This window comes from Schistocerca piceifrons, chromosome 4, assembly GCF_021461385.2.
Source record: "Schistocerca piceifrons isolate TAMUIC-IGC-003096 chromosome 4, iqSchPice1.1, whole genome shotgun sequence".
Lineage (NCBI taxonomy): Eukaryota > Metazoa > Arthropoda > Insecta > Orthoptera > Acrididae > Schistocerca > Schistocerca piceifrons.
The window spans coordinates 760,379,812-760,394,043 of record NC_060141.1 but is presented as its reverse complement, the minus strand read 5'-3'; the positions used below and the strand labels follow the sequence as shown (position 1 = coordinate 760,394,043).

The following is a 14,232-nucleotide window of genomic DNA, read 5'->3' as shown; positions in this document are numbered from 1 at the left end:
TTCCTTTGGACACAATAAGAACGAGAAATGATCCGAGACTTCAACAACAGTAGTGCAGCCATGGATACAGACAGTGGTGTCTCTGAGGACATTTAACATATCTTGTGTGTTCATTGTGGATCACTGTGATGAGAATCTCGCGGGATATCTGTTCAAGTGTGGGATTGCCTCAGTAACATGTTAGTTCATGAAGGAAACATACGTCGATGGTCAGTTGTCAGACAAATCGTAACTAAAAGATTCTAAAGTAGAATCATAAAATACGAAACCGTGTCCGGAATAATTCTAAAGATAGAAGCCGTGAGAGAAAGCTGTTGGTCATACCGTCGCTGATCTTGAGAGCGGTGGAGTCTGTCGGGTCGAGCCACCAGATGGGCCGGTTGACCGGAGTGCCGTCCTCCACTGCCTGCTTCATCAGCTCGACGATCTTCGTGCCGTACTGAGCGCGCAAAGCCGTCAGGTTACGCGCGAGCTCCACCGTCTGTAAAAGTAGTCACAAGTCACAGCTGTGAGCCGCCCTGCTGAAACTGAACTCATACAAGTTTTCAGTTTAGCATACCTTACAGAGTTACTATATACAGATGGGCTTAATCTGTAGATTCTTTGTACGTCACGCATTGTATCAAGGCTGTGAAGCCATATTTACTTTAGAAGTGGCTTTTACAGACACGGAGTACCTATCACAGCACGAGCACTGGACGCACCTCGTTGTCGTAGTCCCAGGGCACGGTGCGGAAGTGGACGGCGGGCATGAAGGCGCTGGCCTCCAGCCAGCGGATGTACAGCTCGCGAGTGGCGATGACGCCCGTCTTGGTGCTGCCGCCCACCCTCTCCGGCATCACGAAGGGGTAGCCCTGCAGGCTCATCTCCAGCAGCTTGGGCAGCAGCGTCTTCAGGCCGTTCTGCGTGCTCCACGCCGTGTCCACCGCGTCCATGTGGAAGAAGTTGGGCAGGCGCTGGCTCTCGACGCCGGACCGCAGCCTCGCCATGGGCCCAAACTGGGCCACTGCCTTGGCGTACGCGTCGGTGTAGACCACGGGCGTCCTCTCGAGCGGTGTGAGCTGTGGCGGCTGCGGCAGGTAGCTGGTCTCGCCGAAGTCGAACATGAAGGAGTCCACGCCCGTCTCGTTGCGGAGCGCCTGCAAAGAGATTACAAATAAAATTCCTTACCTTTGGGGCAAAGAAGTGACGCATCCCGACTTGGAAAGACTATTTGATTCTGGGATGGTACGCAGCCGTGAAGTAACAAGGCTACTCTGTCGATAATGAGGCACAGGCTGTGTGAAAAAAAAAAAAAAAAACAGTTGAGTTCTCATTGAAAAAAAAAAAAAAAGCAGAATCCACAATTCGGGTTAGTCAGCCATTTGGATATCCGGAGGGAAACTGCCAGGGAGGAATGGAACAATCAAGAACGAAGTGCTCGCATTAAAAAGGTTGTAAGACATGGATACAATTTTTTACTCCTAATCTATATACTGAATAAGCATGGACGGAAATAAAAGAAAGTTTCAAGAGTGTGATTAATATTACTGTTTCAAAAGGTGAAAACATGATCTCTGCAGGCACAACTCCCTCTGTTCATCTGCATGTGTGAAGAACATCCCACCTTACTGATCATGTTGTTCAAATACGAAGTTTCATGTTCGCGGTCGTCCCCTCATTTTCTTCCTTAATGATTATTTTGTAGAAGTGTGTAATGTCTAAATAAGTGTCGATGAGTTTTGCCTTGCGTTAGTCTAGAACTTTCAGGAGTCGTTTCTTCTCTCCTGTTTCTTGTAGGACCATCTCACTCGTTATTCGATTAGAATTCAGGGTGAAAGAACATCAGTAATGAGAGTTGCAGATGAGTTTGTTATTCTGAGTGAAAGTCAGAGGGAACTGTAGGAACTGTTGGCTGGAATAAACAGTTTAATGAACACAAAATGTGGATTGAGAGTCCACTGAACAAAGATGAAAGTAATGAGAAGTAGCAGAAGAGAGATTAGCGAAAAACTGAACATCGATATTTCCGACCACAAAGGAGACGAAGTAAACGAATTCAACTACTTTCGAAATGGATTGAGTAAGGAAGTCATCAAAGAAATAGACTGCTGTAGGGAAAGACGGCACTCCCGAGTAAATGTATTGCACTAGTATCAAATACAGCCACAATTTCGGGATAATCATCGTGAGAGTGTACGTTTAGTGCACAGTATTGTATGGTAGCGAATCATAGAGTATGTGAAAAACTGGAGAAGGACAGAATCGGAGCGTCTGTGATGTGGTGTTCTAAAAGGATGTCGCAAATTAGGTGAATTGCTAAGATAGAGAATTAGGAGGTTGTCTGCAGAATCAACGAAGAAAAGAACATATGGAAGAGGATGACGAGATGAAGGAAAAGTGACAGGATGGTAGGACAGGTGTGTACAAACGAATCGTGTACAGTTTATTGTATCTATTATTACTTTCCTGACGTATTAACTCGTTCCATGACGATAGAGAATTGCTCCTCAATTTAATCCTGTGGAAGCAGACATGTTAAGTAAACAAAAGAAATAAAATGAGCAACTTTCATGTCACTAAAGGGAACAATAGAGGAAAACACTGTAGGCGAAGACAGAGGCTGCAGTGAACACAATAAATAACACATGACGTGAGGCGGAAGTGTTGCTCCATCAACTGGCACAGCAGAGGAGTTCGCAGATCGCTGCATCAAACGTGTTAGAAAACTGACGATTACAAAAAAAAAATCATCATCTATTTCCATAAGGCATATGTATCTTTTATCAGAGCACATAAAAGCAATAATTGAGTACTCATTTATAGCATTTCTTCTGGGTATACCACTGCAAACGACTCACCGAGGCCTTCCTAACAACGTAATCCGATAGTGTATATTTGGAATGACGAAAAGCAGAAGTATAAGCTAACCCGAAAATAAAAGTACACTATCAGACTAACAACAGCATTGAGTTTGAAAATGTTACATTGAATGTGACGCTCCCTGATGATTTCTTCTATGCCAGTCGCTGGATACAGTCATATGTATAAGGATTCATTTTAAATGTAATGAACCGATGGCAAATACCCCTAAGTAAGTAAATAAAAAACTTCCTAACCCATTCTCGATTCATAAATGATCTAATCTTTCTCCGATTATATCACACTCTTGTGTGCTTGAGGTTATGGATTGGTGAGCTACAGATGAAATTACTGCATCCCTGCTATGTGTGCTAAATGTCAAATATTCCAATTGCTCATCATATGAACTATATCTATGGGCTGCCTAGACCCATGAAAAGGAATGCATGTCTAAAACCCTTTGAACAACCAAAAGTGAATATATTCCTTTTTCAGAATTAAAGTAACCATAATAATGTCTCCAAGCGATTGGTCCTACATTATATACATAGAGTCGTACTGTGTAACTAAGTTCTAAGCCATTGATAGTAGAATATGTAGCGAATGTACTCACCGCAACTCGATCAGTCCACCAAGCTACCGCGTCAGGATTGGTGAAGTCAATAATGCCGGCCCATCCACCCCACCAGCGAGTAGAGATGCTGCCATTGTTATTGCGCACAAAGTAGCCTTTGGACTGTGCCTCAGAGAAGAAAGGTTCACAGTCACTGTTTATAAATGGGTGTATCCACAACGCGACGGGGAATCCCAGTGCGTGGAGATCGTCCACGAGCGCCTTCATGTCGGGGAACTTGGTGGTGTCCGGGGTGAAGCTTCCGCGGCAGCTCTCCCAGAAGTTGGCTATTTCGAGAAGGCTGTAGCTGAACCCGTGCTCGATTATGCCTGCGGCGCGCTCTCTCACGTTCTGTTCGGGTGGCCCCACTTCCCAGAAAGGCTGAACACCCAAGCGTTCGTCTGGAATCGTCGCAGGCTTGCCCAGGTACTTCTGGATACCGACCAAGTGCGCCTCCTTCGCATCACCGTACGTACACAGCTCGTATTCCAGCACATTGTCGCTTCGGTCCTCTGGGTAGGGAGACGCGTTCTCGGCACTGAAGCACAGTTTATTACTCGTCTGATTGCTGTTTTGGTCGACGAATAGAGGAACGTTCGTGTGAACGTGAACGAGTCTTCCGTCAGAGAAGACCCAGTAGCGCGTAGCGATGGTGGCGTGGTCCGTATGTTCGGCGACGTATGCGTAGTGCTTGTACACGTTGTCCTCGATGGGCCAGGTGCGGTAGGTCGATTCGACACCACCGTAGATGTGGCTCCTTAGGTGCCGCTGACACATTGTGATTATCTCATTCGGATTGTCTTTGGTGTGCCGGATCCAGAGACATTCGCCCGACCTGTCTTGGTGCCGGACGAGAACTCTGGAGGCGCCAAAGTCGAAGGACTCCTCGTTTCCACGAGTCTCGTGGCGTGGAACTGCAGACCGCTGGTTGCTGGAGGCTTCGATGTATCCCACTTCTACCTCGCCTCCACCTGCAACATGCAAGCATATAGTTGCTGTGAGTGAATGAATGACAGTAAGTAATACATGAAACAACTATCATAAAATAATAAAATACACAGGGACACAATTTTGTAATTAATTTTAATTGTTGGACAACTGTTCGACCAACCATTTCTGCTCTCAGGCAAGGAGTATGTAACTACTATTTTGACAACCCTGGATATATATTCCTGTGCTTTCTTGTCGACAATGGTGCTCACGAATGAACATTGTAATATGACATAACGTAAATAAGAGCACAGAGACTGTGTGGGATTGTTTTTTTTAGTTACATGTTGTTAGTAATGCACAGGGACAACGAGCTAATTCAGAATGGGACGACGATCGAAGTAATTTCGCGAGAGGAAATATCAGCTTGTGCACGGAGTTAACAGTTCCCAGGGACGTCGATCCACATTCAAGAGGCGATAAATACCTTACATAAATACAGATACTTCTGACAAAGAAAAAGTATTCCCTGTGTAAAAGAAATGAAAAGTTCTTTTAAGATTTAGTCCATGTTCCATGTCTTGATTCCAAGATTCAACGATAAGATTGATAAAAAATTGTAACTTATAGGACAGTGTGAATTTGAATAGTCTGTAGAAGAGTTATGAATTCAAATAGTTATATTCTTTGTTTTAGTAGCAGTAGCCCTGTTGTTGGAGAAAAAGTCCAATAAGTTCTGTTTTCTTTCTTGTCTACTGGTATGAACTGTGCTACTTTTCAGTCCTTAGGTAGGAATCTTTTGCTGAACGACTGGTTGTATATAACTGTTGTCTCATCAGCATACTCTGAAAGGAACCTAACTGGTTTACAATCTGGACCGGAAGAGTTCCCTAATTGACTTATATTGCTTCACTACTCTAAAGGGATCTAGTTTGGAATTGTTTATTTTGGTGCATTTTCTTGATTCTGGAATATTTACTGAATCGTCTTTGGTAAATGAATTTTGTGACCTTTGTGTAGACACCTAGTGCCAGATACATGCGCAAACCTACCAACAAACTGTCACATCCCTGAAACGCAAGTTCAGTGATGTATCTCGTGATACAACTCAGTGTATGTCTTATCATTAAAATTAATTTGTAACTAAAATTTATAAATTTAGGTTTTAACTAATTTTATTGGCAAGTTTTGTATTCTGAATCTGAGTCATTTCAGACGTCAAATCAAATGGACCACTCCAACAGGCAGTTATTTAATTGAGAATCTGTTCAATATTGATTCTTGTAATTATATGATAGAAGTAGTGCTGATACATAAAAATACACTGCAACTTTCGCTTCCTCTTATACCATTTAATCAAAAGTATCTGGCCACCCTGTGTAATGCAGAACTGACCACTACATGGCTTGAGAGATGGACCCGCTGGTATAAGATGTGGTGGGGAGTATTGTGTTGTCAGTGGAGCAGCAGTAACTGAAGAATGGATCAATGAGGAGAGCTTGGACACTTCCAACACTGAGAAGTCATGTATGTCACCTGAAAAACAAATCTATCTCGGACATTTGAACTGTTCTGGAGCTGTTAAAGTCCACTGTTGATGATGTGATTGTGAAATGGAAACGTGAAACAACAACCAAAGGTAAATCGAGACCAGGCAGACCTCATGTATTGTCGGATAAGGATCGTCAGAGATTGTAGATGATGATGATGTTTGGTTCGTGGAGCGTTCAACTGCGCCGTCATCAGTGCCCATACAAAGTTCCAATTTTCACACAGTCCAATTTTTGTTTTACAGTCCAATCTATCCACTGTCATGAATGATTATGATGATGATGATGAAATGATGTGGACAACACAAACACCCAGTCCCTGGGCTCAAAGACTATAGAGTTTGACTGAAAGAAAGTCACATGAAATCAGAGTGAGGAATGAAGTCCAGGTAGCCCAACGACTGTGCACAGAGAGCCGGAAAGAACCAGTACAGCGCAATTCCTTGAATAGGCGAACTCCAATGTATAAAACAGCTCCAAACGTCTGATTAACATACAAATGAGGTAATGCTGTAAATAATTGACGGTAAGCATGTATGCGAGAAAAAGTATGGAAAAGTTTTGAAATTACACTTAAACTTTGTCGGAAGTCGTTAAAAATTGACTTGGTGAAATACTGGCTAAATAAAGTCTGGATAATATGCGCTGCATTTTAAGCAAAAAGTAAATTTTTTATGCACCTCAGTGTTTATGACGTCATGTCTCCTGAACTATGCTTCATTTGATGATGTATCTTTGCAAGTAAGTATATTCAGTGACATGTGTGAGTACAACCTGCAAGTTGTGCTGGGAGTAGATTAGGTAGTAAAAAGATAATAAATTAAACATCATGCCTCTTGAAATTTTACTTTGTCTCATTTTAATCGGGAGTTATGTTTTCACACATCTAAATGTCTACGACATTTTATCTCCTAAACTGTATGCTGCACAATGAAGTAATTTTACAGATACTTTCAGTGGTTTATATACATAATGTATACAAATTGCGTCGTGAAAAGGATTCATAGTAAAGAAGTAATGATTTAAAATGACATGTCTGTTGCTGAAGTTTTACTTCATGGGTAGTGAAAATGTAGTAAGTGATGAACTATTTTTCTTTCATTACTTTATGTCTGTGTGTGGGGATGGGGATTTAAGGGGATCCAACGAAAAAAAGTTTTGGTAAAAGTTTGATATTATGTATAAAGTGTGCTGGAAGTCGATAAGTGCTCTCATTTTGAAATACTTGATTAATGAAATTCGTATATTTGCATGCAATCCATTAGACTGGCTCAAGACAAACATATGATTTCTAACTGTAGTACCTGTCTTATTGTGTTAAGCTTTTAACATAAGAGTAGCGGCTCCGGTCAAAGAAAACCATCGTAACGACCGGGAGAGCGGTGTGCTGACCACACGCCCCTCCTATCCGCATCCTCACCTGAGGATGACACGGCGGTCGGATGGTCCCGATGGGCCACTTGTGGCCTCAAGACGGAGTGCTTGAGTGCTTATACGTCTTAATGAGTTAATTCTGATAACATTTTAATTTTTAAATTGTCAGTAATTATGCAAAATATTTACAGTTAAATTGTTATTGCTGGACCATGCTGTACCCTGTAGCAATTTGATGGAAGGATTTCAGTTTTACATATGTGAAGAGAACATTATATGCTATCATCTGTAGTGTCAGTAGTAAAGTACGAAGGGGGTACTGTTAAGCTATGAAGTGTTTTTCACAGCCAAGATGTAGTCTGCTTGTTGCAAAGGATATGAACAATTTTTGCAGAGTTGTATACAGTGTACAGTAGAGGATCATTTTGGAGATGGTGATTGCTTGTACCAGCATGAGAATGCTCCCTGTCGTAAAGCAGCATCTGTGAGGGAATGGTTTGTAGATAATACAATTTCTGAAGATTGGTCTGCCGAGAGTCCTGACCTGAGTCTAATGGGACACCTTTGACTTGTCTTAGAATGTCGACTTTGCACCAGTCAGCAGTGTACCTTCTCCAGCTTGAGGAAGAATGGGCTGCCATCCTCTACAGACATTCAGACACCTAACTGAAAGTGTTCTCATCAGAGTTTAAGCCATCAAAAAGGTAAAAGGTGGATAAACCTTATATTAACGTCGGCTAACAGGTGTCAGGATGCTTTTGATCAGTTAGTGTAGTGGTGGGTTTCAAACTGTGACAGGGTGTTGTGTAGAAACTGTGGCAGCTTGCAGCAGCGCAGAGCCAGCAGGCTGCCCGCTCTGGACAGCCCCCGCACGCAGTGCCCTCTGCCCACACTCACCCCTGTCGGACAGCAGCAGGATGCGGCCGCTGGCCTGGTCGTAGCGGGTGCTGAGCCCGGCTGAGGCAGACGCCACCAGGGCACCCAGTAGCAGCAGCGTCGTGGGCGTCCACATGGCTGCGACAGACAGGCGAGCGCGAAAATTAGTCGACTTGTAGCCGCGCGACACTTTAAGCGACGGGCGTAAAAGGGTAAGCTGGTGCTGCAAGTTCTCTACACGTGGCATTAAGTGACGAAGCACGCACCATAACACTGTATTACCATTATGATAAATGGAGTCCATTTGCATAGTCGTACACTTGGTTTAACCTCTTTAGTTCGTTCCCAAAATAAATTATTGTGTAATTTTAGCGTAATCCGTTTATGTAGACCCACAAAATACCTTACAAATTAACAATACCAGTTAATCATAGTATTAAAAACAGTATTATGTCTATAATTTTGTCAGCACATTGGAACACACGTCAAGTAGTTAATAAACAGAAATGAGAACACATAGTGTACGAAAAACCTGCAAAACTATCAGGATTCCCGAAAATAGTGTATAATTGGTAAAAGGTCTTGCTCATCAAATTGTTCAGTAAACAGCTAACTACTGTGTCAGACTTGTTACTCGAATATGATTAATATCAATCTCTGATTACTACAGAATTCTTTATATTTTATAATTTCATAAATAAGATCTGAACTCTCCAACTGCAGAAAAAACGTTCGACTGCTATCCATTCATCATGAACAATGATTTCAGTGGCCTGTCTAATATTTATAGGTTTTGGGAACCATGATATTGTACATCATAGCCAACAGATTGTTGGAGGTAATCAATGCAGTCATGTTCGTGATTTATACCATTTTATAATCGCCTCATTCAGTGTCACTAGCTGTAAATAACCTCTTGAGATTCGGTGTACAAGACTTGATGGTTACATCCCCCGAAAAATTAACAATAATTTAACGATCGCTTGTGCAAGTATGTACTAGTCTAACATTCAGCATCTAAACTGGATTGATTGCTTCTCTGAAAAATTTGTAACGAACGATTATGCGATAATGGAGGCAAATAAACTTACTTATTTATATTCTCTTGATTTATTTTGGCTTTCAAAACCACTAGTGAGAAACAGCATCGAAGACATCTCTTCTCCAGAAAGGTAAGATTTATTTGCAGTATGACAGCAATTTCTGTCGAGTCCAACATTTACAGATAATTTTTTTTTTCAATTTGGCATTTCCTCATTGAAACGAGCATTTCATGAATAATGTACAATTTTTGTTTACACGCGAAGTCATTTATTTCACAGTGTGTTTCTTCAGCCTTTCAGTGTAGTCTCACAGCTTCTCTATGACCGATATCCAACGTCTGACAAGTTATACTTTTCTGGTTATAACACAGTCGTATTCGAATGGTTTGGGTAACGGAAGTTTAATGCTCTTACTTACAAGGAGAACGATTTCGGTGCGTAGGCTGTTTTTGACGTTTGGCAATACATCGACGACTGGGACACTTGCTGTAGAAGAGAGGACTTTTTGATAAGACGCTTCCAGTGAGCAAATGAACGTTTCTTGAAAATGACCCTCAGTCCTAGAACTACCGAGGTCCCGGTCTGGCATGGTGTTTCCCTTCTAACCATGACCAAAGATCTTCACTTATGTGTCTTAAAAACGCCATAATAAGCGAGCATAAAACATGTTCAAAAGCTATATAAGAGAGCGACTTTAGAGATATCTGTTCTTGTAAATGGGAATGACCTGTGCTCATTACTGATCATTAGGAACGGTTCACTCCTCCAGTGACATATGGTACACTGCTGCTAAAACACAGGCAAGTTTTTTCGCATACTCTGTATACATTCGAATTGGTACTTCGACAAGTCCAACGGACTTCCCTCTGTTATATCTCTTGGTTTTCTGTTACATGGTCACTTATATAAATATCAGCCATTTTGACGTTTGTGTGACGATTTAAAAAAGGTAGAACAGTGCGATCTTTCTCAGTGATACAGTTTTGGAGAGACGTTTAGTATTTAGGCCTTCCATGTCTCATCCTCCGTTTAAGGGCCACAGACTGTCTGTGCAGATGAGTTAGATCCGTTTTCTAACTTAACACTACACAAAAACTTCTTAAAGTTTTCTGTCAAGTCGACTGATACAATTTCACTTTAGAGCACGTTGAACGGCTACGTTTAAATTTGCATTGAAGTTCTCTTTTTAACACTTCTGTCGAACCATGGCGGATCTCTGACGTTCCTCACAATTTTGCTTGGCACATTGGCTAGAGCATATTGTACAATACTCTTGAACTTTCTCCACTCACGCGCAACATTGTCAATGCTGCAGAGCAAATTTTCGTGCTGATTGCTCAGGTAATCTGATATCTGCTTCTTGTGGCTGTTACTAAGCAGAAATATCTCCCTACCGTTCGTCATATTCCTATTTATATCCGTATTTAATGATGATATAATGGCCTTATGATCACTGATTATGTCCTGCACTGATCGTTGAAAAATTCGTGCATGTTGTTGACCAGGAGATCTGATATATTGCTTTCACGAGTCGGTTTTCTGTTTAGTTGTCCAAGGTAATCCTCGGATATAGTATTTAGAAACATTTCACCCGATTCACTCCTTACTACGGACGAGAACCACTCGAGTCCCACAGTGTATATGTCGTAATCTGTAATCATCACCTAATACTAAAACGTTACCAGCAAATTTACGCGAAGTATTGTACAAGTGTTTCCCCACGAGTTTCGTACTACTGATGGTGAGGCAGGGGATCTACAAAAAGCATTCGATGACCATGTTTGTTCCATCTTTAACTCTTGCATTCAATCATATTAATTCGCATTCACAATATGTACTAACCTCACTAGAAATTATCGCTTTCTTTACAGTTGTCAACACACCTCCATCATCGGCGTCCAATCGATTCTTGCGATATAGATGTTACTCTGAATTGAGAACTTCATTACTATTCACATCTGGTTTCAGACATGTTGTCGTTCCTAGTACTATTGTGCATTGCCATCGTTCTTAAGCAGACCTGTTTTGGGATTTGGCTATTTCTCTACTACCCTAGTCAATACAGGTCAGTATAACACTGTGAAATGCGAAAGAGGGGCACCGTCCCCCATTTCTGCAATTAATGTTTCGCTGTTAGTGGTATCCACAGCGTTTGAATTATGATTTCTCTCCCTTTCTGCAACGGTATTGTTAAAAGACTAAAGAATATTACTACACAATAATCGTTACTTTCACAGTTACTGGCCGCAATATATGCTCGCTGTCTCATAACAGACAAAATTAAACAGTCGCGAATTACACTAATTAACATGTATATCACCCATAACAGGTAATGGCTCACCTTTAAGCACTCTGGGAGTCGCCGTGAAATGGAGAGCAGCTAACGAGACAGTTGTGTTGCCTTAGCGGGCGTCTATATAGCTAAAACTTATCAGTTAACTTTTTTAATAATTACCGAGATACCTGTCTGGTACGTCAGCGATGCAATTATTATCTGTTAATAGTATGATGAGCGGTTTACTCACGCCAGAGTAATCGAACCTCATCATAATTGTCGCACTCGAGATATTATCAGGATCAGGTGACATTTAGCATTACAGTGTTCAACTGCTTTATCTCTTGCTAGAGGGAAAGCCCACGGCACACGTTATAAATAATTTTATCTCCCGTTAAGAGAGTGCTTTTAATAATCCCCAATTCTTCTAATCCCCTGCAGAGAAAATTATTAGGACGTTTTTGTTGGAAATTAAATGAAGTTTAATTTGAAACTTCCTGGCAGATTAAAACTGTGTGCCCGACCGAGACTCGAACTCGGGACCTTTGCCTTACGCGAGTTCGAGTCTCGGTCGGGCACACAGTTTTAATCTGCCAGGAAGTTTCATATCAGCGCACACTCCGCTGCAGAGTGAAAATCTCATTCTGGAAGTTTAATTTTGTGCTGGGAAACATTTTCGATAGGAGCCGCGGTTTTGGATTTATTCGAGAAAAACATGAAAACGTTACCGTTGCCTGCCCTTCCCCCATCCCTCATGCCAACGCTTAACCCCATCGGTGAGGATTTTAGGTATGTGTTTTAGGAGACTCCTTCGTAGCACTGTAATGCGACTACGCTATTTACGACTACACGATTTTTTTCCCCTCGTCTTTGCTGATCAGGCTACTTGGTAACATCACACTCTTTGTATGCTTTCTCACATGCCATTCAACAATGTGTGTGCTAACACTTGTGATCTGTCCACAGTTCATTGTGTAAGAGCTCATTGATGGACTTGAGCGGACGGTCATATGAACGACGAGGAAGGTTTGACGGTACAACAGGGTACTCAGGTAAATACAATAGACAAGACTCTATATATGTATTCTGCAGATATGTTAAGTGAGCCGATAATCTAACAGAGGGCGCCATTAGGTCGAAACTGTTACATAAAAGTACACTGCCAGTTAGTGTCTCTTTAAGTTCGAGACTCGAGGATGTTTACATCACTGGAACGCCACTAAAGCTGGCCATGGTATAGACCACAGTGTACAGTAAACTATCACCTACTACACAATAGTGCGAGAGCAAGAGGGTATCTCTGTTTCCGTAAGGAATCGAGCTATTTCGCAGTTGGCTACACCTGCGTACATTGTTAAAAGTGGAGCACTTTTAATAGTTTACGTGAATACAAGTCTGAAGGTTAGTATGCTCTATAACAGGATGGGATCTGCAATCTTTGCTAACAATCAAGATTTCTTTCGTTTGCCGAACAATGTGCCACAGTGCAGCAGTCCAATCTACAGGAAACGTATGGAGTCGATAAACAATGAAAGCGCCCCAAGGAAGTGTGGTAGAACTGCTGTTGTGCTCTATATACATTAATGATTTGGTGGACACTGTGAGAAGCAATCTGCGGTTGTTCGTTGATGGTGCTGCGGTCCACGGTAAGGTGTCGAAGTTCAGTGACTGTAGGAACATACAAGACGACTTAGACAAAATTTCTAGTTGGTGCGGTGAAAGGCAGTTAGCTCTAAATGTGAAAAAGTGTAAGTTAATGCGGAAGAGTAAGAACAACAAAACCTGTAATGTTGAAAGGTGGCTACACTGAGTCACAGCGCCAGAGATTGCGCCAAAGAGTATTATTGCGCCGCCTCCACAGGGCAGTTGTAGTTCAGAGGTTGCCGTGGGCAGTGCTTGTTGAGAGGATGTCGATAGCAGTACTAGTTGAGGGCATGTCGTGTGCAGTTGTTCTGTTGGACGAGACAGCAGATGCTGTTTGATTAGGGATGTTGCAATGATCATAGTGTATTTTTCGTCAATATATATGAAGGTAACAAAAAAATTTTTTATTTCAAATTTCCTAAATAACAATGCCTCTAGGTCACAGGCTCAGTCAACAAAGCATCTGGCTTGTGATCATGTATTAGACTGTAATTCTGGTCTCTATATGCAATTATGGTATTTCTGGTTTTTTAATTACTTCACTGTAAATGGTGTTTAAAATATCTTGTCGTATCGAGGAAGAACCGTGCCAGATGTGTACGCTGAATCACACTTCCACACACAGAACAGTTACACTTGTGCTTTGTTGTTTTGTAGCTTTTATAGTTGCTGGGACTTAATTAATTAATTGTGTTAACGGAAATTTCCTTTCATTCTTTGTTGTTATTCTAAGCAGTCAGATTGCGTACTAATACTACTCAGGGCCAACCGGTTATGGGACTTCGTAACCGGACACACAGCTACTAAAATTATTTGCATTTGCTTATTTAATTAAGCCCCCCTGCAATGTTCGGAACAGTATTCCTAATGTCCTTGACACGGTCAAGTCGTTTAAATATCTGGTGTAATGCTGCAAAGCGATATGAACTGGAATGAGCGTGTGAGAAATGTGGTAGGGGAGGCGAATGGTCGACTTCGGTTTATTGGGAGAGTTTAGGGAAAGAGTGGCTCGCCTGCAAAGGGCACCACATACAGGGCTTTAGTGCGACCTATTCTTGATTACAGGGTGTTGAGCAAAGTGTTTCA

At 41.8% G+C, this 14,232-nt stretch overlaps 1 protein-coding gene across 1 annotated transcript; it reads right to left on the bottom strand.

Moving 5' to 3' along the window:
* Positions 1-680: 680 nt before the first annotated feature.
* LOC124796157 (myogenesis-regulating glycosidase-like) lies at positions 681-8,320 on the bottom strand. The gene is made up of 3 exons (XM_047260248.1): positions 8,206-8,320; positions 3,455-4,425; positions 681-1,139 (listed from the first exon to the last, which is right to left on the bottom strand). The coding sequence occupies exons 1-3, from the start codon at positions 8,318-8,320 to the stop codon at positions 681-683; spliced, it is 1,545 nt and encodes a 514-aa protein (XP_047116204.1).
* Positions 8,321-14,232: the final 5,912 nt, after the last annotated feature.